The 27,849-nt window shown below is 39.2% G+C and overlaps 2 protein-coding genes and 2 long non-coding RNA genes across 4 annotated transcripts; 1 reads left to right on the top strand and 3 right to left on the bottom strand.

The window, feature by feature from the left end:
• Window positions 1-103: 103 nt before the first annotated feature.
• On the top strand, window positions 104-1,081 carry LOC113471630. Its single transcript, XR_003394256.1, has 2 exons — window positions 104-214; window positions 904-1,081. It is a non-coding gene; the product is annotated as an uncharacterized LOC113471630 (long non-coding RNA).
• A 3,585-nt stretch (window positions 1,082-4,666) lies between these two features.
• On the bottom strand, window positions 4,667-25,108 carry LOC103519413 (cell division cycle and apoptosis regulator protein 1; the record flags this gene model as incomplete). The annotated part of the gene is made up of 19 exons (XM_026830931.1): window positions 4,667-5,320; window positions 9,592-9,808; window positions 9,992-10,405; window positions 11,254-11,663; window positions 12,082-12,210; window positions 12,586-12,744; window positions 15,943-16,158; window positions 16,710-16,793; window positions 17,772-18,000; window positions 18,162-18,419; window positions 19,776-20,025; window positions 20,302-20,380; window positions 20,815-20,943; window positions 21,319-21,477; window positions 22,481-22,594; window positions 23,146-23,229; window positions 23,714-23,766; window positions 24,038-24,234; window positions 24,765-25,108. Coding segments are annotated over 19 exons (3,642 nt in total), but the record flags the coding sequence as incomplete, so codon positions are not given.
• On the bottom strand, window positions 8,637-9,040 carry LOC108253716. Its single transcript, XR_001809806.2, has 2 exons — window positions 8,964-9,040; window positions 8,637-8,878 (listed from the first exon to the last, which is right to left on the bottom strand). It is a non-coding gene; the product is annotated as an uncharacterized LOC108253716 (long non-coding RNA).
• Window positions 25,109-25,879: 771 nt separating the features above from the next.
• LOC113471629 (cathepsin B-like cysteine proteinase) lies at window positions 25,880-27,525 on the bottom strand. The gene is made up of 3 exons (XM_026830932.1): window positions 27,265-27,525; window positions 26,517-26,717; window positions 25,880-26,032 (listed from the first exon to the last, which is right to left on the bottom strand). The coding sequence occupies exons 1-3, from the start codon at window positions 27,490-27,492 to the stop codon at window positions 25,880-25,882; spliced, it is 582 nt and encodes a 193-aa protein (XP_026686733.1). The 5' UTR covers window positions 27,493-27,525.
• Window positions 27,526-27,849: the final 324 nt, after the last annotated feature.

Here is a 27,849-nt window from a genome sequence, read left to right as displayed (position 1 = left end):
CACCTACTTCATTTACCTACTTGTAGGTTGTGGGAACCATCAGCAGGGGAGATACTGGCTTATTTACCAAATTACAGCGACACCCCGAAGCATTACTTGGAAGAGAGTACCAGGGGAGGCAAGGGTTTCCTCCCTCCCCTCTCTCGTTGATACGCCTCTGTGTAGAATGTTATGTTTTCACGCTGCGTCAGAAGTGAACATTAACAATGGATAGGTTAGTGCTAACGAATTAGTAGGTCCCAATCGGTGACCCCTGAGGAAAACTTACCCTACGAGTCTAGTTTAGTTTAATAGAGGGTACCAATGGCGATCCCTGAAGGAAAACTTACCCTACGAGTCTAGTTTAGTTTAATAGAGGGTGTATCGAACTGGCCGAGTGGTCAAGAGCACCGAATCTCAACCCGAAGGTGCTGAGTTCGAATCCCGGTGAGGGCGGAAATTTTCTAATCAATACAACAAAAGCGACGAAAAAAAATCATCAAATTAATAATAAAAATACATACACATCACTCAGAAAACCTTTTAAATCGTCAAAGAGGTCAAGTCTTCAGGTCAAATTAATTGATGATACTTTGATACTACAAAGGCATTGATAGGGGGTACCAATGGCGATCCCTGAAGGAAAACTTACCCTACGAGACTAGTTCGGTTATTCCGATTTATCCCACTTCTCGAATGAATACTATGAAAAATTGTTCAACCCTGTGGCTGTGGCTGAAAGGTCAAGAGGCTTACAATCTGAGCTTTCTCAGGACAATAAATGTGGCCCCTCTTTATTGAACAAAAAATACATATTATGCTTCTATGTTGGTCTGGAGGCCCAAAGTTTTCAAAGGGACACTTGTCCTATTTATTACGAAATATTTTTTACAACCAATCCTCGTTGCTTTTTTCTCGTTTCAGTTCTGATGAGCAAGCGATGAGCACAAGTCTTGGGTGAGCACCGTGGACAAACCACCGAATGTTGCTTCCTCTATTTCATGCTGAACGGAGTCATGTATTCCACCAAACATTACCCCAGGCGTTTTGATCTGAAATTTCTTCACCAATAATGGGGGTATGAGACCTAAATCAGAGGAGTCAGCCATGCTTCAGTTCTGATGAGCAAGCGATGAGCACAAGTCTTGGGTGAGCACCGTGGACAAACCACCGAATGTTGCTTCCTCTATTTCATGCTGCACGGAGTCATGTAATCCGCCAAACATTACCCCAGGCGTTTTGATCGGAAATTTTTTCACCAACAATGGGGGTATGAGACCTAAACCAGAGGAGTCAGCCATGTTAAAAGATCCCGGGTTTCAGATATGTATGCTAAAAGATTCCTGCAGATTCTTTTTGTTCAATATAGCAGCTTTTTCATAGCTACAGATAAAAAATAGATGAAATGAAAATAAAAATAGATGAAAACAATCGTCTTATAATGTAGGGCAACTTTTACCATTTTTATCGCACTTGAACTTTTTACTGTCATTTATTTTTCGTACTTTTATCATTCCGATTAATATTAACGCCCGTAGACATACTATAGCAAGTTGAATGTATAGGCCTGTTCCCACTTGTCATTCTACTTTTATCATTCCGATTAATATTAACGCCCGTAGACATACTATAGCAAGTTGAATGTATAGGCCTGTTCCCACTTGTCATTCGGGGGAAAAAAATCGTGTTGTGTGTAGTGGGAACACTCTCATTTCAATTACATTGCCTACAGGACATTTGGAAAGAAAGCGGATGAAACTCATAAGTGGGAAACGGGCCTTATCAGTTCCCCATGGACCACTGAAACGAACGTTGTACTTAATTTATTTATTGTTTCTATAATATTACATTCCATAAAAGTTACATATAAAATGGAGAAAAAACTTGATTGGTATTCGGACGGATGACTGGGACATTACTTGCCGCTGGTCATTTGGGGGTGTAATCGCCTCGTGAGGAGCCTTTAAAAAAAATCCTGCAAAAAAAGTTTTGCCAATAGATCAGTTGCGCTTACTTGGAGTACTTAATTTATTTATTGTTTCTATAATATTACATTCCATAAAAGTTACATATAAAATGGAGAAAAAACTTGATTGGTATTCGGACGTATGACTGGGACATTACTTGCCGCTGGTTATTTGGGGGTGTAATCGCCTCGTGAGGAGCCTCTAAAAAAAATCCTGCAAAAAAAGTTTTGCCAATAGATCAGTTGCGCTTACTTGGGTGATGTGTCAAAGTCATAGAGCATGAAAAATGAGGACCAACGGAATTTTTCTTTTTCTTCTACAACTTCTAGATCCCGAGATAAATCGAATTAAAAAATACTTACTCAAATCTTCACGAAGTTGGTCGAAAAAAAACGACTTCCGATTGTCTCCCCCCAAAACTGATTAGTGCATTGAAACAAGGAGATTACAGAGGCCTCAACTAAAAAATAAAAAAAAATCGAAAATTTTCACATAGGCCGTTCTTCTTGGGAACGATTCACCTAAAGTTTGAAGACATGTAAGAGACTGAAGGTTTAATTATTTTTTACGTGTTGGAATATTCTTGGTCATAGAGCATGAAAAATGAGGACCAACGGAATTTTTCTTTTTCTTCTACAACTTCTAGATCCCGAGATAAATCGATTTAAAAAATACCTAAAGTTATTGAAGACATGTAAGAGACTGAAGGTTTAATTATTTTTTATGTGTTGGAATATTCTTGGTTAAAGTTTATTTTGTAATACCGCATTTTCCTTAGTTATTTCTTTGTAAAGTTAATTGTAATGTTTAAATTTTACCGGTCTAGGTTAGTCATTTTTTTATTCCTTTAAAACCTCAGAAAATAGTCATATGCATGATTTTTCTATCATGATTTGTGTCCATGATTAATAAGTTGTTATTAATTTATGTATAATTATCATTGTTAGTCGTTGTGTGTTTGAGTTCAAGATAAGTGTGGACTTGAAAATTACGAATACTTACATCACACTCTTTCATAATACCATCGTTAAAAATTGTAAGAATAAATTAAATTATTTCTACTCGTCATTCGTAAGTTAATAAGTAGGTAACGTGCTAATATTAGATTTTCTTAGTCAAAATAAGTGGAAATTAAAACCAAAGATTTCTTGAGGCACTTGTGTTATTTCTTGCCATCTTTTTCCGACTAAAATTACGAATACTTACATCACACTCTTTCATAATACCATCGTTAAAAATTGTAAGAATAAATTAAATTATTTCTACTCGTCATTCGTTAGTCAATAAGTAGATAACGTGCTAATATTAGATTTTCTTAGTCAAAATAAGTGGAAATTTATACCAAAGATTTCTTTTGAGGCACTTGAGTTATTTCTTGCCATCTTTTTCCGACTGAAGTGCCATTCCCTTCGTTTTGAATTTGTTTTGTTCTTTCTTTTCCGTTTTCCTGTCTCTCAAAAAGTAATTAATTTTGATTATTCTTCTTCTTTTTGAATTTCTATGGAAAAAATACTCTAGTCAGTAGGCAATAAATTTTATTCATGTATTTGTTCTGTTTTATTTTAAGTTTTCCCCGTGATTATTCATGATCAAGATCTTGCTGTTGGTACAGTGAAGGATAGTAAAGTTACTTATTTGAAATTCTGATGGAACTTCAATTGAAATTCTGATAGCCAGACGAAATTCTATTTTACTTTTTGATCACTTTCTCACCAATTTCTCTTACCGCAGAAAAAAATGTTGCATTTACACATTCCCTTCGTTTTGAATTTGTTTTGTTCTTTCTTTTCCGTTTTCCTGTCTCTCAAAAAGTAATTAATTTTGATTATTCTTCTTCTTCTTTTTGAATTTCTATGGAAAAAATACTCTAGTCAGTAGGCAATAAATTTTATTCATGTATTTGTTCTGCTTTATTTTAAGTTTTCCCCGTGATTATTCATGATCATCGATCTTGTTGTTGGTACAGTGAAGGATAGTAAAGTTACTTATTTGAAATTCTGATAGATCTTCAATTGAAATTCTGATAGCCAGACGAAATTCCATTTTACTTTTTGATCACTTTCTCACCAATTTCTCTTACCGCAGAAAAAAAATGTTGCATTTATGTAATCATTATTGTTTTATTAAGTTATTAATTTTATTATTACGCTTCTAATTTTTGTTCATTACTTACCATTCTTTTCTTGTCATTCCATATTTTCGTTTAGATTACTTTTTCACACATAATTTAATATTTGATGAATTGATAGATGATTAATGTGTATCAATATTTATCAATTTCTTCCTTTAATAATAAATTAAAATTTATCATCTAATCTCAATTGATCTGTAGAATCTTCCTAAACTATTGTTTTTATTTATTACTTGGGTATGTTTATGACTATAATATTTCACACATAATTTAATATTTGATGAATTGATAGATGATTAATGTGTATCAATATTTATCAATTTCTTCCTTTAATAATAAATTAAAATATATCATCTAATCTCAATTGATCTGTAGAATCTTCCTAAACTATTGTTTTTATTTATTACTTAGGTATGTTTATGACTATAACATATCTCTATATTATTCTCCAAATTATTGGCAGATGTTCTTCATTGTTTACTCAGGCTGGGTAAGGTTAGTGCGTCGCCGAATGGAGGGTAAAACCCAGTCTCTAAAAACCTTCGCCGTTAGAAAACCTCTTTGAGAAAGAAAGGAAAAAGACACGTGATTCGTGCATCAAAATGTCGAAATAAGAATATTAGAATATATTATTGAACAAAACGTACAAACAAAATATACACTATGATTAGTTCTATCTTCTAAATCAAAGTAGTGGGGGTGGTATAGTAGTAAAACATTATCGTCATGAAAAAAAAAAAACATATAAAACTGATTTAAAATAATGGAGGTTTAGATATTGATTCTGGGCCTCCAAAGTTTTAGGTTTCACACCCAATCCTTCCAACATCGTGAGGTAAGTACAATGTACTACGTAAGTAACTAGAAAGCGCCCCTAACATTCTACTGAGCTGTCAAATTTAAAAAAAAAAGATCACATGGGAAGGTTAAAAGGTAGGTACATAAAATAGAGACCGTTGTGAGATCTTAAATGACACTTCAAAAGTGCCAGTTGAATCTTTATAAAAAGTCAGTTCTATACTTCTAACCCAAGGTATTAGGAACAACACCATAACAATATTATACAATAGCAAATAACTCAGCTTGAGGACGATAGCAAATATTATGGTTACTCTGATCTTCTGATTTACTCATCTTCCATTGGTTCAGCTTCCTCTTCTTCCGTTTCTACCTCCTCCTTCACCTCAACCTCCTCTTCCTCTCCCTCTCCATTCTCTTCCTCTCCATTTTCTTCTTCTCCATTGGCCAGACGAGCCGTCAGTTGGGACTTGAGCCCTTTCGATGAGAGAGACCGGGCTTCGAGCTCTTCCCGGAGATCTTGGACCTGTGGATGTGGAATAGAGGAGTGAAAGGGATGAGACAGTTGAAGAATAGATTAGAATAGAACAGTTTTTCCTACGCGGCACCTTTACTGTATTTTACGTGATCTTCCCGGGGGTCTTGAAATTCTTCACGGCCCCCTTGGAGGACCGCGGACCACAGTTTGGGAATCACTGGATCAGAATATACCTTGTTTATACTGTCAGCATAGGACTGAAAAGTCCCTTTAGTCTCGCAGTCCAAACAAGATATTGAAGGAAATTAACTAATTTGAAATCAGTTCTGATAGTTCCGGAGCCTAGTTAGCTTGGAGGGTAGCGCACCTGCCTTGTAAACGCTTGGTCGTGGGTTCGATTTCCACCCGGGCCGAACATTATCTCGAATAGATTATTAAGGTTCATTCTCGGAACGGCTGGCTTTCTCCTATCCTGTCTTCCTTCTCTCTTCGCTTTCGGGACGATAAGACCTCCGTTGTTACAGTTCCCTCCATCAAACCTCAAAAAACCTAGTTTTTTTTATGGCATTTTAGTAAAAGCATATATTTTACCTTCATGTTTTTGATATCCAACAGAGAATAATGAGTCGGTTCCCTCTTAGCAACAAGAGAAGCATCAACCTCCATGGTAGTATCCTGTAAGCACAAAACACGACAGTTACTTCCTAAGCTCGACTAGAGTTCATTTAGGAAAGAAAAAAACTTTGAAAAATAATGTTTTATTTATCTCTTATTTACTAAAATATTTTACTTGGAAAAAAGTGAAATTTTTGATTTTAGACGAAACAATCTTATAAAATGTTAGTATGTACCACAATAAAAACTTTGAATTCAAAGCAAAAAGAAGTGGGGAATCCTGCTACTTGGTTAACTGTTACTTATTAGTCGATTCACTATAAACTTGGCCAGCATCTAACCATGTTTATCATCATGTTTTTTACTCGGAATCTTTACTCCTACATGGGATCAGAAGTCTAGAGAAAAATAGTTCAGTTACACGATATGAGCATTTGAGATGTCAATCTATCGACAGGCTACAATAAGTTTGCTCAATGTTGTATCATGTACCCAAACACAGATACTTATTGATCCACCCTCGTATGACTATAGCATGGGTTGATCCTGTGAGAAGGATGGGATAAGAATAATTATATAACTTGAAATATTTTATCTAGGCATTCTGGGCACTGTTATTCTTCGTCTCTTCAGCATAGCTATTTCTACACAGTAGATAGCTCAATATATGATGAATCCGCATCCAAATCCGATGGAACCAGTCCTCCTTGTTTCTATCAAGACAGCAACAGAGCAGCACGGGGTGGCTCAATCCACAACACAGGAGAGATGGTTTCCACCCAGTCAGCAAAACCAGGTGGTATGGTGTCAGTCAGGAACAACCTAAGCGTTTTTCCACCAAAACTAGGTGATGTTGGTGTTGTGAGTCAGGACCACCCAGTCAGCAAAACTAGGTGCTGATTTTGTTGTCACTCCGGAACAACCTAAGCTGACTTTGCTGTCAGTCAGGAACAACCTAAGCGTTTAAAAGAGGCACAAGAGACACGCATGCAAGTCAACAAAAGAAACAGTAGTGAGAGTAGAGAGAGAAATAATTTGCCTTTTCATCTTCCGCAGCTGCGGCGGCGGGGGGCGCGGGTTCCGCCTTGTTCATTTTTGCCGTCAGCAGTTTCTTATAGTTAACCTGGAGGCCATCCCATTCCAGCTGCGTCGGAAGACAATTCCAAACATCCGGAACGTAAATGACAACGGTCTCGACGCGAGCGGTGACAGCTTTGCCCTTGTGTGTCGTCTCCTGACGACGGTAGTACAACTCCACGAACTTAAACCTGGAAAACACAAGTGGAAAGCCCACCAGGGGGGACCCGGCAAATCAGAAAACCTGTGAGAGTGAAGAAAGAGCATTTTAGGTAAGAGTATATTATATTTTCGTGTCCAGAAATTACACAAGCAAACAGATAAATTTAATAAAATAACAGAAGAAGAAATAATTACATAAATATTTTTGGTAGAATTATATATAATAGATGATAGATAGACAGATAGATAGAATTATATATTTTTTTTATAAACATATAAAAAACTGTCAGCCTCTGGCTGGTTGCTAAAAAACACAGTATAGGCATCAATCTTGAGATATTTGTCTTCATGGGGATGTGGCCGTGTGGTTGTGTGTGAAGGAAAGAACAGTTTAGGTATGTTATATTTTCGTGTCCAGAAATTACACAACAAACAAATTTAAAATAACAGAAAAAAAGAAATCAAACTTGGGCGTACAGGCAACTTGAAATTAATCGGGAGTGTCTGTGGTAAGGACGCAACTGAATATTGATAGCTCTATCCTAAGAACAGTTTAGGTGAGAGTGAAATAGAGGTGTTAGCCCCCAGTGGCCACGACAAAAACCTGCTGTGAAAAAATTTGAAATCTAAAAGAGGGGAGAAATCTATAACAGAGGGGAAAGGAAGGGTGCGGCTGAAAGTTATAAGCCCCGGGTCTAGAACTCAATGTTAGCGCCGTCTGTTACGCATGCGCAGATTCTGGAAAAACGGCCGAATGTTGAGCAACATGAAGGTAATATGAGACTTTAGACCCGAGGTAAAGGGAAACTAGTGAGACTGTGTTGTTCAATAGGGTAAATACCTATGTACTAATCTTTTTATATTGGATACCTACCTAGAAGATAAATACAGTTTACATTGGTGGACTTTTCGGGTGTATTCATAAATCCTATATCTAAAGTACGAGATGTAAAAAACAAGACAAAATAGTGAGTCAATCAGTAGAAAGCTTTGTTCGTTTGGTAGAACAAGCAAGATAAAAATTTAAGAATACTAAAGTACTAGATCTTTTTATTTTTCTTGATCTCTGCAGGCAGAAAGATTGTACAGTCCGAATAAGACTAGAAATACACTAAATAGCACAGCGGCCTCAGGAGGATAAAAAAATATGTAGACATAGGAGGATAAAAAATCTCTCAAAACACATACCACAAATACAAAAAAAATCTCTCAAAAACAAACACATAACCCAACACATACCACAAGTAACACAAAAAATATTCCAATTTATTTAAAAAAAAGAGAGAGAGAGAGAGAGAGAGAGACTTTGTGTGTAAAAAAAACTCACCACTTGGTACACTTGGACAGGTCGATGGAGGGTAAAACCCAGTCTCTAAAAACCTTCGCCGTTAGAAAACCTCTTTGAGAAAGAAAGGAAAAAGACACGTGATTCGTGCATCGAAATGTCGAAGTAAGAATATATTACAAACAAAATATACACTATGATTAGTTCTATCTTCTAAATCAAAGTAGTGGGGTGGTAATAAAAAGTTAGCCAGATGGAAAAATCATATAAAAACTAATTTAAATAGGTAATAGAACCTATAGATTCTCGGCGTCCAAAGGGTTTTAGGTTTTACAGCCCCAATCCTTCCAACACCGTGAGATAAGTACAACGTACTACGTAAGTACCTAGAAAGCGCCCCTAACATTCTACTGAGCTATCAAATTTAAAAAGGAAGTAAAAAAGGATTAGTACAACGTACTACGTAAGTACCTAGAAAGCGCCCCTAACATTCTACTGAGCTATCAAATTTAAAAAGGAAGTAAAAAAGGATTTAAAAAGGAATTTCAATAAGTCCTTCTATGGGGACAGACAGACCGACAGACCGACAGACCGACCGACAGACAGACGACACCGAAGCGAATACAATAGTCCGTCCCCTATACCTTTTATTATTAGTAATAATAAAGGAAGGACGGACTAAAAAAGCCTTTTTTGATTTTACTTTCATGTAATGATTTAAAATCAAGACTAGAGCCCGTTCTCCCTTTATTTAAGGACGGACTAAAAAGGAATTTCATAGTTGAAAATGACACTGTAGGTAGTAGATATGGATAAAAAATAATAGACCGTTTTGAGATCTTAAATCACACTTCAAAAGTGTGAGTTGAATCGTTATAAAAAGTCAGCTTTAACACTTCTATCCTCAGGCAATTGGAACAACACGATAACAATATTATACAAAAGCAAATGACTCTGCTTGAGGTCAATAGCAATATTATGGTTACTCTCTTCTTCTGATTTACTCATCTTCCATTGGTTCAGCTTCCTCTTCTTCCGTTTCTACCTCCTCCTTCACTTCAACCTCCTCTTCCTCTCCCTCTCCATTTTCTTCTTCTCCCTCCTCCTCTCCGTTCACCTCACTCTCCTCTTCCTTTGGCTCCTCCTTTTCCTCCTTCTCTACTTTCTCCGGCTCCTTCTTCTTCTGTTCTTTCTTCTCATGTTTGGCCACAATGGACGCTGTTCGTCTGTGAATATCCTCGACCACTCTCAGAAGTTCCTTATTCGTCTTGTTCACTTGATCCATATGTTCCACCGTGCCACTCAGTTCCCCTGTGGTTTTCTCCAGCTGGCTTGTCACGGAGGCGAGTTTCTCTTTCAGTTTCTCCGCTGCTTTCTCCAAGGCAGTATGATCGGCGCGCAGCTTGGAAAGGGTTGTTTCTGTGTCGACACGCGCAGCTGAGCTTTTCTCAAGGGAAGCTTGGAGGTTTCCAATATCAACGCCACTCAGTTCCCCTGTGGTTTTCTCCAGCTGGCTTGTCACGGAGGCGAGTTTCTCTTTCAGTTTCTCCGCTGCTTTCTCCAAGGCAGCATGATCGGCGCGCAGCTTGGAAAGGGTTGTTTCTGTGTCGACCCGCGCAGCTGAGCTTTTCTCAAGGGAAGCTTGGAGGTTTCCAATATCAACCAGACTTCCTTGAAACATAACCAGGCCGGTGTCTGCACTGGAGGCTCCGCCCTTGGATGCCTTTCCTTTCGCAGGCGATTTTCCCGTGGTGCTCGGATCAACAAACACGGGCAGGAATTTCTTATTCCCCTCTATAAGCTGTTTGAGCAACTCGATGTCCAGTTTGATCTCATTCAGCGTTGTTTTCTCAACGCCTTCCACCAGGGGTTTGTCCGTGAGTTTCCTATAGTAGAATGAATCCCGCGTGAGAGGAAGGGGGATAAACAAAACTAGTAGCTCGTGAATTTATTTGTGTTAAAGCAGAGAGCTTCTTTACAACTTTTGTGGGTATCACAGTAGTACTAAGTTCATCTACTATTAATTTTCATCTACTAAGTGCTTCCTTTGCAATCAATGTTTATCTTTCGCCGATTATTGTTATAAATTATCTAAAACATGAACGCTCGTGCAACTGACGAAAATTTGGAACTGTGATAGAAAATGTGATGAAAATTATTAACAAATCAAGACTGAAATTAAAATGCTCTTAGAATGCGAGAGTTCTAACTCTAACTGAACGTACCTAACTAATTTCCTTCCCCCCAATCCGTCCTTCCTACTTCCCCCACTCCACTGATTCACAGAGAGGGGAGGCAATAAAAAAAAAAAAAAAAAAAAAAAAAAAAAAAAAAAAAACAAAAACAAAAAATAGGTAAATAGTGAATACAGAAAAATGAAAAATGCTTGGAAAACTGTACAAGATTACTTGAGCAAAAAGTAAAAAAGAAGATTACTTTCAAGTTTGCAACAAAAGAACAAAAAGAACGGGACAAAAAGAAAATTTCATGAGAAGAATGAAGAAGGTCTAAGAATGAATTGCCATAGTCCTGAGCTGTTTCCTCCTCAGTCGACACAATTTTTTTCTTTTTTTTTTAGATATTAGTGCTTTATTTAGACTGCCGAATCATGTAGTCCCTTTATCTCAACAGTTTGCTTGCTGCAAGAAACAATCTTGAGCTAATTTGCAAAAGTTTTAGACGAGGAGGATTCAGCTCAAGGTTTATTGATCTTGTGAAAGAATTTGTTAGATGAAATAAAAAATAAAATAAACAAATACGTACCTTCTGAACCAATTTCTTCACTTGGGAGCGAGACAGAGACAGACCTAGAGTGAGAAGGAGATCTTCCAAGTCTTTGTCATACATGTAGCCAATGTGCGAGGTGTCGAAATACACACAGCACAGGAGAAGGAATGGGTTTTCTGTGTACATTTTAATTTCCTTTTCTTTATCACGTCTCTTCTCGCGATCTTCTTTCTTACGGTCACGTTCTTCTTTCTTGTCCTCTTTCTCCTTCTTCTCTTCTTTCTCCTTCTTTTCATCCTTGTCCTTCTTCTCATCCTTGTCTTTCTTATCATCCTTCTCCTTCTTCTCATCCTTATCTTTGTCCTTCTTTTCCTCCTTGTCCTTAGGATCCTTCGCGGGGGATTTGTTATCCTTCTCTTCGTCGTTTTTGGAAGATTTCTCCTTCTGAAAACACGCAATATGGGATGAGAATTAGAAGTGAGAAAAAAAATCCCCTAGTTAAGAAGAGGGCTGTCAAAGCAAAGAAAGATTAAGGATTATTGACAGCTAAAACAGGGGATGGTTGGAACACTTTTCAACGGGTTTACCGTCACTGTATAACTGCTACCGTTTTTAGTGGTGAGGGGTTTTACTCTTCATTTGGCGACAAGCTACCAGCCTCCTCACATTAACCTTACCCAGCCTGAGTGGGGCTGGGAAAAGCCTGAGGGCAATCGTGATGAGTATCTGACAAAGTGATCTCTATTCTTGCAGCCCCCCAGCCGTAGCAGTCGCAGAATTCTGGAGGTTCATAGACTCAATTCATTTGGACTATCTCCGGACGTAAAATAACAAACAATATCTCCGAAAATATTACACCTACCTTGTCTTCTTTTTCCTCCTTGACAATTTCCGGAGCGTTGTGAATGGCCTTGAATATTTGGAAGCCGAAATCTCGCATCAGCATTTCATTGAACAGTTCAGCAAAACAGGCCACCTCAAATGAGTGCTCCTGTAGTAAACAATAGGGGATTCAGATTAGAAAGAGAATAGTAGCTGTGCATAGAGAAACCTAAATTAGGGTCTCAAGGGGCATGTGAATAATTCACATAATGTGATTAGTCTAATATTTCTGGGTGGAGGACGTTAAACAGGGAGTAGACCAGCTTAGTCTGGCTAGGGGACTTGAAACAGGGAGTATACCAGCCTGAATTTCCCTTGTTAAATAAATACCAAAGGCTGAGTGTGAAGGGCATCCACTTGTAAAATTCGTAGCCAAAAACATATGTCAACCCAAAGCAATCACCCTAGTTAAGTAGAGCTGATTGAGAGGTTGACAAAAAACGCCGACCCCGTCTATACACGGGAAAAGAGAAGTTGTCATTACCTTGGCATCGTCAATACGATAATCGAGCAGTAGAGACAGAGACATGACCTCACAGTTGAATTTGCCAGACTTGGCTGTATTAGAGGGATGAACCAGGATAGAGGGAGAGTCGGGTAGAGTGTACTTCCTTTCTAAACGTTGCTTCTCCTTCTCGGTCATCTGGAGGAAATGAAAAAGTGAGATTTTGTTAATTGGAAAAAAAAAAAATATTTGATAAAATTTTAATAATAAAAAAATGCCCATTGGCTACTATTAGACATAAAAAAAACATTGGCTACTAGGTTTGAATATGGACATTTATGGATTTTCTTCCTCACACCCCAGTCACAGACAATATTGACTGACGTGTTCTTACAGCAACAAGCAGTAAAAGCACTTACTCTCAACTCAGAGGTAATGGGTTCGAATTTTCTGACAAAACTCTTCCATTTCCAGAAAGACATGAATGTAAAAGAACATGGACAGGTCAATCCCCGTCAGGGCGCGGGTAGTTCTAATCGCCGTCTTAATGAGAACGCTCGGATCCTTCTCCGGATTGGGCCCGTCCAGACTTTCACTCCACGGACCGCCAATGGCCATAGTCTCACTCTTGCCTCGTACGCCCACTAGGAAGTTTATCAGGCGGGATGGGTGAATGCAAGGCTTGTAATCTTTGTCCTTGTCGTTCTCCTCGGTCAGGGTGACGCACTTTTTGAGAACCTCTTCGATTTTGGGCATCGAGAGAAGCATCACCTGGGAAAGGGGGGGGGGACACACACACAATATTGGTTAGTTTTCAAGTATTCTCTTGGAAGTTACAATAATAGTCACTTAGGGAGAAGTATGTATGTTATGTACCTATTATTCTGAAATGAAAATAAAATAATTATTACAAGAAAATCAGTCTAGGTTGTCGGTTCTATTCTCGCCCGGAGTGAACTTTACAAACAAATAAGGTTCATCCTCGGAAAGACTGGCTTTCTCCTATCTCTTCCTTCCATTTCGGGACGATAAGAGCTCAATAGTTACGGTTGTACCTAAAAAAATAAAAACTTGAAAATTATGTGGTCCCAGCCACTTTAGAGTTCATGTGGGCACTACACGTTGTACCTAAAAAAATAAAAACTTGAAAATTATGTGGTCCCAGCCACTTTAGAGTTCATGTGGGCACTACACAATTCCACTCTAATTAATTCCACTCTAATTCCAACGGAAGTTCTTCGAATCTTCCACACAAAAGTCATTTCAGGTATTTGGTGTGGAATCGTGTTTGTCCCCGTACATGCGTGTTTTTCCCGTCCGTGTTTTTACCTTGGCAGAGAACAGATAATCCGCATCGGGCGGGTCCAGCACAGCGTTGTTGGGCAGATAGGATGGCACCTCCTTAGCCATCACATGGAACGTACAGGGATGCTGCAGCGAGAATGGACGGTCGAAATAAAATTCGTTCTTCTAACGGTTCTGCCTTGTAAGCGCTAGGTCGGGGGTTCGATTCCCACCTAGGGCGAACTTCCCAAGTTCATTCTCGGATAGGCTGGCTTTTTCCTATCTTGTCTTCCTCTCATCGATTTTGGGACGATAAGATCTCCGTTTTGTTACAGTTCCCTCTATCAAACCTCTAAAACCTCACAGTTCCCTCTAACAAACCTCTATCTATCAAACCTCTAAAACCTCACTCTAGTCTCTATCAAATCTCTAGAACTTGCCTGATTTGTAGGTGAGGAAATCTTCAAACAGAAGCATGGAGGTAGTGACGGACCCTTTTTCGACAATTTCACCCTTAACCGAGCAACAGCAAAGTCTGCCTGCGTTACTACCTGTTAGGGAGAAAAAAGGGAGACATTTAAAAATGAGTTTTCATAACAAATAGCTTCCTAGTGACTCAAAAGACTAGGCCGAAAAATGAATAAACATAACTAAGGGAAATTCAGCTTTAATTAAAAGGAATGTACATGTTCTGATACCGACGGCGAAGCTCAAGCAGATCCGCTTGTGGTCTGGAACAAAAGAGAGATAATGATGGAGGACTCCGTAACTTTGTGGACCGTTTTACACAAACGAAGCGGGAGGAGTCATGTACTATGACGTCATCGCGTACGGGAGCGTATGCCGTGACTTCAGAGTTTGAGATTTAAAGGTATTTTTTAAATTGATTTATCTCCGGATCTAGAAGTCGTAGAATAATAAGAAAAATTCCCTAGTTCATTTTTCTGCTATTTGACATAGAAACCTCACGCAAGTAAGCGCAGCTGCTCTATTGTTACACTTAAATAAATTTTACCCGGGGAAGACCTAAAAAAAAAAATAATAAATAAAAAAAAAAATAGGTAAATGGTGAATACAGAAAAATCAAAAATGCTTAGAAAACTGTACAAGATTACTTGAGCGAAAAAGAAGATTACTTTCAAGTTTGCAACAAAAGAACAAAAAGAAAATTTCATGAGAAGAACGTCTAAGAATGAATTGCCATAGTCCTGAGCTGTTTCCTCCTCAGTCGACACAAACTTTTTTTTTAGATATTAGTGCTTTATTTAGACTGTCGAATTAGGACATGTAGTCCCTTTATCTCAACAGTTTGCTTGCTGCAAGAAACAATCTTGAGCTAATTTGCAAAAGTTTTAGACGAGGAGGATTCAGCTCAAGGTTTATTGAGCTTGTGAAAGAATTTTTTGTTAGATGAAATAAAAAATAAAATAAATAAATACGTACCTTCTGAACCAGTTTCTTCACTTGGGAGCGAGACAGAGACAGACCTAGAGTGAGAAGGAGATCTTCCAAGTCTTTGTCATACATGTAGCCAATGTGCGAGGTGTCGAAATACACACAGCATAAGAGAAGGAATGGGTTTTCTGTGTACATTTTAATTTCTTTTTCTTTCAAAGAACATACCTTGTTTAGACTGCGGGAGTAAAGGGACTTTTCAGTCTCATTCTGGCAGGATAAACAAGGTATATTCTATTCTACCTTGACAGGGTTTATACGCTTTTCCCGGAATGAAATTCCATGACTTTTAAGACGATTTTCCATTAATTTTCCAGAAAATTAGGGGGCGGAGGTACATAAAAAACAGTAAGATTACCCCTTCATTTCAATAAAATATACAATATGCAGAATGTCAAGGAATATGAGGGGGAATGCGCCGCAGGCCGCCGCGGAAAAACTTGATATTTAATTTGAAAAGTTTCAATTTTTGACTGGGTGACAAATTCCATGACTTTTCCAGGTTTTCTTTAAATTTTCACGATTATCCATGACTTTTTGGCCGATTTTCAGATTCCATGACTTTTCCAGTTTTTCCAGGTTGCGTAAAAACTCTGCTTGAAGTAATACGAAAGAGGATGAATTAATAAAAAAAAAAAAATCGAGTAGTCTACTCACCTCCTCTTTATCTGTCTCTTTCTTCTCCTCCTCGCTCTTCTTCTCCTCTTTCTTCTCTTCCTCCTTCTCCTCCTCTTCCTCGTCCTCTATTTCTCCTTTAGCATCATCCTCGCTCTGTTCTGTCTTAAGAGCCTTGGCCAGACGAGCCGTCAGTTGGGACTTGAGCCCTTTCGATGAGAGAGACCGGGCTTCGAGCTCTTCCCGGAGATCTTGGACCTGTGGAAGTGGAACAGAGGAGTGAAAGGGATGAGACAACTGAAGAATGGATTAGAATAGAACAGTTTTTCCTACGTGGCACCTTTACTGTATTTTACGTGATCTTCCCGGGGGTCTTGAAATTCTTCACGGCCCCCTTGGAGGACCGCGTCACCGCGGGCCACAGTTTGGGAATCACTGGATCAGAATATACCTTGTTTATACTGTCAGCATAGGACTGAAAAGTCCCTTTACTCTCGCAGTCTAAACAAGATATTGAAGGAAATTAACTTATTTGAAATCAGTTCTGATAGTTCCGGAGCCTAGTTAGCTTGGAGGGTAGCGCACCTGCCTTGTAAACGCTTGGTCGAGGGTTCGATTTCCACCCGGGCCGAACATTATCTCGCATAGATTATTAAGGTTCATTCTCGGAACGGCTGGCTTTCTCCTATCCTGTGTTTCTTCTCTCTTCGCTTTCGGGACGATAAGACCTCCGTTGTTACAGTTCCCTCTTATCAAACCTCAAAAAACCTAGTTTTTTATTATGGCATTTTAGTAAAAGCATATTTTACCTTCATGTTTTTGATATCCAACAGAGAATAATGAGTCGGTTCCCTCTTAGCAACAAGAGACGCATCAACCTCCATGGTGGTATCCTGTAAGCACAAAACACGACAGTTACTTCCCAAGCTCGACTAGAATTCATTTAGGAAAGAAAAAAACTTTGAAAATTAATGTTTTATTTATCTCTTATTTACTAAAATATTTTACTTGGAAAAAAGTGAAATTTTTGATTTTAGACGAAACAATCTTATAAAATGTTAGTATGTACCACAATAAAAACTTTGAATTCAAAGCAAAAAGAAGTGGGGGAATCCTGCTACTTGGTTAACTGTTACTTATTAGTCGATTCACTATAAACTTGGCCAGCATCTAACCATGTTTATCATCATGTTTTTTACGGAATCTTTACTCCTACATGGGATCAGAAGTCTAGAGAAAAATAGTTCAGTTACACGATATGAGCATTTGAGATGTCAATCTATCGACAGGCTACAATAAGTTTGCTCAATGTTGTATCATGTACCCAAACACAGATACTTATTGATCCACCCTCGTATGACTATAGCATGGGTTGATCCTGTGAGAAGGATGGGATAAGAATAATTATATAACTTGAAATATTTTATCTAGGCATTCTGGGCACTGTTATTCTTCGTCTCTTCAGCATAGCTATTTCTACACAGTAGATAGCTCAATATATGATGAATCCGCATCCAAATCCGATGGAACCAGTCCTCCTTGTTTCTATCAAGACAGCAACAGAGCAGCACGGGGTGGCTCAATCCACAACACAGGAGAGATGGTTTCCACCCAGTCAGCAAAACCAGGTGGTATGGTGTCAGTCAGGAACAACCTAAGCGTTTTTCCACCAAAACTAGGTGATGTTGGTGTTGTGAGTCAGGACCACCCAGTCAGGAAAACTAGGTGCTGATTTTGTTGTCACTCCGGAACAACCTAAGCTGACTTTGCTGTCAGTCAGGAACAACCTAAGCGTTTAAAAGAGGCACAAGAGACACGCATGCAAGTCAACAAAAGAAACAGTAGTGAGAGTAGAGAGAGAAATAATTTGCCTTTTCATCTTCCGCAGCTGCGGCGGCGGGGGGCGCGGGTTCCGCCTTGTTCATTTTTGCCGTCAGCAGTTTCTTATAGTTAACCTGGAGGCCATCCCATTCCAGCTGCGTCGGAAGACAATTCCAAACGTCCGGAACGTAAATGACAACGGTCTCGACGCGAGCGGTGACGGCTTTGCCCTTGTGTGTCGTCTCCTGACGACGGTAGTACAACTCCACGAACTTAAACCTGGAAAACACAAGTGGAAAGCCCACCAGGGGGGACCCGGCAAATCAGAAAACCTGTGAGAGTGAAGAAGGAACATTTTAGGTGACTTTGCTGTCAGTCAGGAACAACCTAAGCGTTTAAAAGAGGCACAAGAGACACGCATGCAAGTCAACAAAAGAAACAGTAGTGAGTAGAGAGAGAAATAATTTGCCTTTTCATCTTCCGCAGCTGCGGCGGCGGGGGGCGCGGGTTCCGCCTTGTTCATTTTTGCCGTCAGCAGTTTCTTATAGTTAACCTGGAGGCCATCCCATTCCAGCTGCGTCGGAAGACAATTCCAAACATCCGGAACGTAAATGACAACGGTCTCTACGCGAGCGGTGACGGCTTTGCCCTTGTGTGTCGTCTCCTGACGACGGTAGTACAGCTCCACGAACTTAAACCTGGAAAACACAAGTGGAAAGCCCACCAGGGGGGACCCGGCAAATCAGAAAACCTGTGAGAGTGAAGAAATGTTAAGAGTATATTATATTTTCGTGTCCAGAAATTACACAAGCAACAAACATTTATAATAACAGAAGAAGAAATGATTATATATTTTTTATAAACATATAAAAAAAAACTGTCAGCCTCAGGCTGGTTGCTAAAAAACACAGTATAGGCATCAATCTTGAGATATTTGTCTTCATGGGGATGTGACCGTGTGGAAAGAACAGTTTAGGTGTGAGTGAGTATGTTATATTTTCGTGTCCAGAAATTACACAACAAACAAATTTAAAATAACAGAAAAAAGAATCAAACTTTGGCGTAAAGGCAACTTGAAATTAATCGGGAGTGTCTGTGGTAAGGACGCAACTGAATATTGATTGCACTACCCTAAGAACAGTTTAGGTGAGAGTGACATAGAGGTGTTAGCCCCCAGTGGCCACGACAAAAACCTGCTGTGAAAAAATTTGAGATCTAAAAGAGGGGAGACATCTATAACAGAGGGGGAAAGGAAGGGTGCGGCTGAAAGTTATAAGCCCCGGGTCTAGAACTCAATATTAGCGCTGTCTGTTACGCATGCGCAGATGCTGGAAAAACGGCCGAATGTTGAGCAACATGAAGTTAACCTCTATCCTAAGAACAGTTTAGGTGAGAGTGAAATAGAGGTGTTAGCCCCCAGTGGCCACGACAAAAACCTGCTGTGAAAAAATTTGAGATCTAAAAGAGGAAAGAAATCTATAACAGAGGGGGAAAGGAAGGGTGCGGCTGAAAGTTATAAGCCCCGGGTCTAGAACTCAATGTTAGCGCTGTCTGTTACGCATGCGCAGATTCTGGAAAAACGCCCGAATGTTGAGCAACATGAAGTTAAAATGAGACTTTAGACCCGGGGAAAAGGGAAACTAGTAAGACTATGTTGTTCAATAGGGTAAATACCTATAAGTCGGAATTTTACATATTGAATACCTAGAAGATAAATACAGTTTACATTTTGGTGCACTTTTTTGATGTGTTCATAATATAAGAAATAAATTTCTCTATATCTAAAATACGAGATGGAAAAAACAAGACAAAATAGTGAGTCAATGAGAGGAAAGCTTTGTTCATTTGATGGAACTAGTAAGATACAAATTGAAGGATACAATAAGTAAAAATACGCATTCAATAGCACGATGGCCTCAAGAGGATATACAAAATATTTCAACATAGGACTAGGACTGTAAGGTAATATTTAGACTTGGTACTGAGGAGGATGTAAAAAATATGTAGACATAGGACTACAATACTATTAAATTTAGATTTGGCACTGCACTCACCACTTGGTACACTTGGACAGGTCAATCCCCGTCAGGGCGCGGGTAGTTCTAATCGCCGTCTTAATGAGAACGCTCGGATCCTTCTCCGGATTGGGCCCGTCCAGACTTTCACTCCACGGACCGCCAATGGCCATAGTCTCACTCTTGCCTCGTACGCCCACTAGGAAGTTTATCAGGCGAGATGGGTGAATGCAAGGCTTGTAATCTTTGTCCTTGTCGTTCTCCTCGGTCAGGTAAGCAAAGAAACAAGCTTATTTATTTTATTTTTTATTTTTAAACAAAAGGTTGACTTGCGGACCACCTGAAACCTTCTCACAGACCACTCTCATCTCATGGACCACCAGTGGTCCACAGACCATAGTTTGGGAATCTCTGGTTTAGATTATGTAAATGCAGTTTCTTTGTGTTATCATGTCACAACTTTGGTGCTCACTGCAGCATTGTAGGATTTTTCCAATCATAATGACCAAAATATTGACAAAATAAATACAAACACATGTTTAAAAACAACCAAACATAAATATACAATTATACATTATATGTACTGGATCCTTCGCGGGGGATTTGTTATCCTTCTCTTCGTCGTTTTTGGAAGATTTCTCCTTCTGAAAACACGCAATATGGGATGAGAATTGAAGTGAGAAAAAAAATCCCTGGTTAAGAAGAGGGCTGTCAAAGCAAAGAAAGATTAAGGATTATTGACAGCTAAAACAGGGGATGGTTTGAACATTTTTCAACGGGTTTACCGTCACTGTATAACTGCTACCGTTTTTAGTGGCGGGGGTTTTACTCTTCATTTGGCGACAAGGTACCCGCCTCCTTACATTAACTTTACCCAGTCTGAGTGGGGCTGGGAAAAGCCTGAGGGCAATCGCGCCTTGTAACATTCCGTGTGATGAGTATCTGACAAAGTGATCTCTATTCTTGCAGCCCCCCAGCCGTAGCAGTCACAGAATTCTGGAGGTTCATAGACTCAATTCATTTGGACTATCTCCGGACGTAGAATAACAAACAATATCTCCGAAAATATTACACCTACCTTGTCTTCTTTTTCCTCCTTGACAATTTCCGGAGCGTTGTGAATGGCCTTGAATATTTGGAAGCCGAAATCTCGCATCAGCATTTCATTGAACAGTTCAGCAAAACAGGCCACCTCAAATGAGTGCTCCTGTAGTAAACAATAGGGGATTCAGATTAGAAAGAGAATAGTAGCTGTGCATAGAGAAACCTAAATTAGGGTCTCAAGGGGCATGTGAATAATTCAGATAATGTGATTAGTCTAATATTTCTGGCTGGAGGACGTTAAACAGGGAGTAGACCAGCTTAGTCTGGCTAGGGGACTTGAAACAGGGAGTATACCAGCCTGAATTTCCCTTGTTAAATAAATACCAAAGGCTGAGTGTGAAGGGCATCCACTTGTAAAATTCGTAGCCAAAACCATATGTCAGCCCAAAGCAATCACCCTAGTTAAGTAGGGCTGATTGAGAGGTTGACAAAAAACGCCGACCCCGTCTATACACGGGAAAAGAGAAGTTGTCATTACCTTGGCATCGTCAATACGATAATCGAGCAGTAGAGACAGAGACATGACCTCACAGTTGAATTTGCCAGACTTGGCTGTATTAGAGGGATGAACCAGGATAGAGGGAGAGTCGGGTAGAGTGTACTTCCTTTCTAAACGTTGCTTCTCCTTCTCGGTCATCTGGAGGAAATGAAAAAGTGAGATTTTGTTAATTGGAAAAAAAAAAAATATTTGATAAAATTTTAATAATAAAAAAATGCCCATTGGCTACTATTAGACATAAAAAAAACATTGGCTACTAGGTTTGAATATGGACATTTATGGATTTTCTTCCTCACACCCCAGTCACAGACAATATTGACTGACGTGTTCTTACAGCAACAAGCAGTAAAAGCACTTACTCTCAACTCAGAGGTAATGGGTTCGAATTTTCTGACAAAACTCTTCCATTTCCAGAAAGACATGAATGTAAAAGAACATACCTTGTTTAGACTGCGGGAGTAAAGGGACTTTTCAGTCTCATTCTGGCAGGATAAACAAGGTATATTCTATTCTACCTTGACAGGGTTTATACGCTTTTCCCGGAATGAAATTCCATGACTTTTAAGACGATTTTCCATTAATTTTCCAGAAAATTAGGGGGCGGAGGTACATAAAAAACAGTAAGATTACTTTTTTTTAACTTTTGACCTCAGATTTGGATTTTTCCCAAATTTTTATATAGGAATCGACCTATAAATAAATTTTTACCCATTTGCAATACTGCTCCATTCGGTAGGTAGTGTAGGTACTAATACTAAATACCAACATGGTTACAGCATACAAACCCTAACCATTCTATGCATGTTGACAAAAGGTAGATACTAGATTTAAGGAAATTTGAAGCCAGCCAAGTTAGTTTAGAGGGTAGAGCATCTCTCTTGGTTTTCTTTAAATTTTCACGATTATCCATGACTTTTTGGCCGATTTTCAGATTCCATGACTTTTCCAGTTTTTCCAGGTTGCGTAAAACCCTGCTTGAAGTAATACAAAAGAGGATTAATTAATAATAATGAAAAAAAAACTCGAGTAGTCTACTCACCTCCTCTTTATCTGTCTCTTTCTTCTCCTCCTCGCTCTTCTTCTCCTCTTTCTTCTCTTCCTCCTTCTCCTCCTCTTCCTCGTCCTCTATTTCTCCTTTAGCATCATCCTCGCTCTGTTCTGTCTTAAGAGCCTTGGCCAGACGAGCCGTCAGTTGGGACTTGAGCCCTTTCGATGAGAGAGACCGGGCTTCGAGCTCTTCCCGGAGATCTTGGACCTGTGGAAGTGGAACAGAGGAGTGAAAGGGATGAGACAACTGAAGAATGGATTAGAATAGAACAGTTTTTCCTACGTGGCACCTTTACTGTATTTTACGTGATCTTCCCGGGGGTCTTGAAATTCTTCACGGCCCCCTTGGAGGACCGCGTCACCGCGGGCCACAGTTTGGGAATCACTGGATCAGAATATACCTTGTTTATACTGTCAGCATAGGACTGAAAAGTCCCTTTACTCTCGCAGTCTAAACAAGATATTGAAGGAAATTAACTTATTTGAAATCAGTTCTGATAGTTCCGGAGCCTAGTTAGCTTGGAGGGTAGCGCACCTGCCTTGTAAACGCTTGGTCGAGGGTTCGATTTCCACCCGGGCCGAACATTATCTCGCATAGATTATTAAGGTTCATTCTCGGAACGGCTGGCTTTCTCCTATCCTGTGTTTCTTCTCTCTTCGCTTTCGGGACGATAAGACCTCCGTTGTTACAGTTCCCTCTTATCAAACCTCAAAAAACCTAGTTTTTTATTATGGCATTTTAGTAAAAGCATATTTTACCTTCATGTTTTTGATATCCAACAGAGAATAATGAGTCGGTTCCCTCTTAGCAACAAGAGACGCATCAACCTCCATGGTGGTATCCTGTAAGCACAAAACACGACAGTTACTTCCCAAGCTCGACTAGAATTCATTTAGGAAAGAAAAAAACTTTGAAAATTAATGTTTTATTTATCTCTTATTTACTAAAATATTTTACTTGAAAAAAAAAAGTGAAATTTTCGATTTTAGACGAAACAATCTTATAAAATGTTAGTATGTATCACAATAAAAACTTTGAATTCAAAGCAAAAAGAAGTGGGGCTAAGAGACACAGTGAAAAAGCCCTCCTGGAATGTTCAGTAAGGTAACTCATTACTTGCAGAGTACATAGCGATTTGCAGTTTAGTTTTTTTTTTTAATTTCTAGTTTTAATGACAATAGGTTTGACATAATGACCAAAATATTGACAAAATAAATACAAACACATGTTTAAAAGTTTAAAAACAACCAAACATAAATATACATTATATGTACTCACTCCACTTGGAAGAACACATCCTCATCAACAAATCCAAAGTTGTCCTGCCTCTTGGTAATGGTCCCGGTAAACACACGTTGCTTGGGAACGTCGCTTGAAATCTGTGCAGAGAGATGAAATAGTTCATTAGTTGTCAACGTTAGGAAATGAGGGAACTATTCTAGGAATACCTCTGCACTCCCTACCCTACTTTACCAACACAAAAAAGCTTTCCTGAATGAAATTACCTACAATATTATGGGAAAACTTTTAACTACATCTTTCTGACTCCCCATGAGCTCACATGACGTGATGGAAGTGTGTTGATGTTTCTAACCTCCTGTAGAGTTTACCTTCCACTCAAAAGTATGTTATCTTCCTCCCAATGCTTACCATCATTAGGTGGTGAGTAGCGGTTAGAATTAGTCCCACTAGAGAAGCGACTATAAGCTGTTGACCGATGACTGTCTCTATCAATGGGCAGAACTTGAATCCTGGTAGCATTCCACTTGAATGGCATAGATGGGTTGTATGCTGCCTCTACTAGGACTTTGTCTCCAATGCGTGGGTTTGAACCCTTGGCACAAACACTGTAAAGGGAATTAGTTTACTTTAGAGACTGATTTGTTTAAAACATAAAGTTCAACTAAAACTACCAATGCGTGGGTTTGAACCCTTGGCACAAACACTGTAAAGGGAATTAGTTTACTTTAGAGACTGATTTGTTTAAAACTTAAAGTTCATCTAAACTTTCCAATGCGTGGGTTTGAACCCTTGGCACAAACACTGTAAAGGGAATTAGTTTACTTTAGAGACTGATTTGTTTAAAACTTAAAGTTCAACTAAACTTTCTTTAGGCAATCAAAGTCCTGACAATAATAATTCAATTAGAATTCAAGGGCTAAGAGACACAGTGAAAAAGCCCTCCTGGAATGTTCAGTAAGGTAACTCATTACTTGCAGAGTACATAGCGATTTGCAGTTTAGATTTTTTTTTTAATTTCTAGTTTTAATGACATAATAGGTTTGACATAATGACCAAAATATTGACAAAATAAATACAAACACATGTTTAAAAACAACCAAACATAAATATACAATTATACATTATATGTACTCACTCCACTTGGAAGAACACATCCTCATCAACAAATCCAAAGTTGTCCTGCCTCTTGGTAATGGTTCCGGTAAACACACGTTGCTTGGGAAACGTGGTTGGTGCTGACCCCAACAGACCCGCAGAAGTTCCCAGCACATTTGTATTAGCTGCCGAGCCCAAAATACTTGGAGTTGAAGAAAATGCTGTACTGTTCAGCTGTCGTGTGGGATAGGTGACATTCCCGGTACTAGCCAAATGGTTGTACCCAGTGTTAGCCGTGACAGTGTTGCCATATGCTTGCTGCTGATTTGTTGTTGCTTGGTTGCCATAAAGCAAGGAGGAGGTAGGGTTCTGTAGGATACAAAATTTTCAATTTTAGTACCACCAAAATTTTCAATACCTACAACATTCATATCCAAAATTTCTCAAGAGAGGTATGGTAAGCCAAGAAAAGATCATTGTTACAGTATTGCAGTGCAGTTCTTTATACATATGTTTATGTAATAATATAATCTTCTTTTCTTCACCTTTTCCCATGTACATATGATGTCAGCGTTTTTCATTGGCCTCTCAATCAGTACTAACTAGGGTGATTGCTTAGGGGTGACACTTAGTTTTGGCTATAAATTTTACCAGTCAACCTTTGCTATTTCTTTAGCAAGGGAATTTATAATAATATAATTTAAAAAATCTGGTGTGAACATCACACGACTTTCCTTATCCTATTGAATGATGCTTATTTGGGTGTTCTGTTGTAACATTTACAATATCTCTAACCGTTTTGTCGCTATAGCTGAAAACCGCCAAAAAACGGTCAAAATCTGTGCAAAAGCGGTCAAAATACCGCCAACCGCAGCAACTATTTTAAAAAAAAAAAAAAAAAAAAAAAAAAAAAAAAAAATCAACACAAGGGTAAAACTCTCATTTAAATACCTAGGTGCGGGGTTCACTGGTAGAGACTGATTTCGCCCTTTGATTGTAATTTCTTGTATTTCTGTACACTGATGTAAATATAACATAAATATGTACCTATATATAAATATAACCAATAAAGATTCTAAATAAATAAGAATATGGGTCATATCTGTCCTTCGGAGTCCCATAGAAAAAAAATAAGAAAAGCAGCCCAGGTGATTTCTACTTACCCTTGTGCAGATCTTCTCGGACACGAGATTTACTATATTGCTGGTTGTAGCAAACCTTTTCACATTTGGGAGTTTGGAAGGCAGGCGCTCCGTAGAACTTCTTGGGAGTGAAACCCGTGGGTTCCTTCAGGTATGGTTGGCAACCCTGGAAGGCGAAAAATAGACTTGAGGAGGAAGAATGAGTGTACGTACTGACGTCATGGCTCATTTGTGTTTGAACTTTTTTAGCTAGCCTAGTTAGCTTGGTTGGTAGAGCGTTTACCTTGTAATCGCTAGGTCGCGGGTTCGATTCCCGTCCAGAGATAATTTTATCCTAAACAGATACCCTATCTTCTCAGAACAGCTGGCTTTTTCTTATCCTATCTTCCTCCTCTCTCCGCTTTCGGGACGATAGAACCTTGGCAGTTACAGTTCCTTCTATCAAACCTCTTTTTTGAAGGTGGAAAAAGAGTTATTACCAGAGACTGGCAGAATATATGGCACTTATTTTGGGAAAATATGGCATTTATTTCCCCAAAACATGGCAAAATAAACCGTTCTTTAAAGAATCAGAGGCAACTGTTTTACCTTTTTCGTTGGAACGTCAAATGAAAATTCAATTTTCAACCTTTTAAAAACTTATTACTCACCTCATTGGAGTTGTAAGTACCACCCGAGGCAATACCGCGTCGACTCAAAAACGACCACACCTCCTGAGGGATACCTCCCTTACAGCCTCGTCCACAATTCTTGCAGCAGGAAACCACATGCTGGGCGGAGATGGTGGTCTTTTTCTTGCCTCCGGAAGCTATGCAGATTCTGTCGGCAATGGCGGCTGTCGTCGCGATGGCCTGAGGGAGAGAGATAGAGGAGGGCAGAAAATTTGATGAGTAGGTAAAACTACATATATGTATATTGTATATGGCGTATAAATTCTCTAACGGTCAAACTTTCTTGACTTGGCGGGGCGGAGCGCTACCGTGCTCCTTAATAGATCACGCTCACACAACCAAGATAGTTTTTCCACATACGTGAACTGATTTTCTATCTAGAGAGAATCGCAAACACTTGCTGTTGGTACTCAGCCCCGTGAGAATAATATAGTTCGTGTGAGTATGTAGATGTACCTATAAAATTGAGTGGAAAGTAACCATCACTAGGCGACTAGGCGAGGTTAACGCCGGACGGAGGTATTCTCTACCACCTAACCCTTAGAGCTCTATTATTAAAATAACATAATAAAATTTCATGCCTCGGTTAGGATTGAACCCTAGTCCTCCTGTTTACCACGGGGGCGCCTTGGCCACTACAACACCGGAACACCGAGGCAGAATCTCGACTAATGGAGTGAGCCCAAAGTCATGTGATGTATTCAAAATTACTCGACATCATACTCACATAATCGGCCTTACAGTCACCCTGATCTTGAACTTTCCCTATGGATTCACACTGGGGCCATTTCTTACGGGCGTCGAACGTCTCTGGAACGTTTTTGTTATCTTCGTGTCCGTAGCAGACAGCCTCGCAGTTGGACTTCTTCTTGTGAGCCGCGAGTCGGGGTTCGATGCTGTAGTTGCCGATCAGATGGGTGAAATCTTCGGGGGTTGCGTCTGGGTGAAAGTTCATGCCCGGCTGAGGAAAAATTAAAAAGATGTTTCATCAATATCCATTTTCTCCTACATACCTAATTCTAATTACACTGAGAAAAAAACTAGTGTGCCGGAAGCCCAATAGAGTGACTGGGTTGCTGCGGGTTCCGAAACTATTTTGTTCACAAATTTCTCCTTTTTCCCATTTAAACCTGTAGTACATATCGTTCGTACAGTCCATGGGCTAAAAACCCCTTTTTTGAAGATAAAGATGGTTATCGCTGATATAATCATTTCCCCCCGCCCCCCACTTTCAGATTACGTTAGCGGCAGGTTTAAAAGTTTTAGCCTTGTTACGCAAGGTTACAACCTTTATAGAAAACTAGGGGAGTAC

The sequence above is a fragment of the Diaphorina citri genome, unplaced genomic scaffold, assembly GCF_000475195.1.
Source record: "Diaphorina citri unplaced genomic scaffold, Diaci psyllid genome assembly version 1.1 scaffold2718, whole genome shotgun sequence".
Classification (NCBI taxonomy): Eukaryota; Metazoa; Arthropoda; class Insecta; order Hemiptera; family Psyllidae; genus Diaphorina; species Diaphorina citri.
Note: the sequence above shows the minus strand (reverse complement) of the source record. Positions and strands in the feature narration are given on the sequence as shown.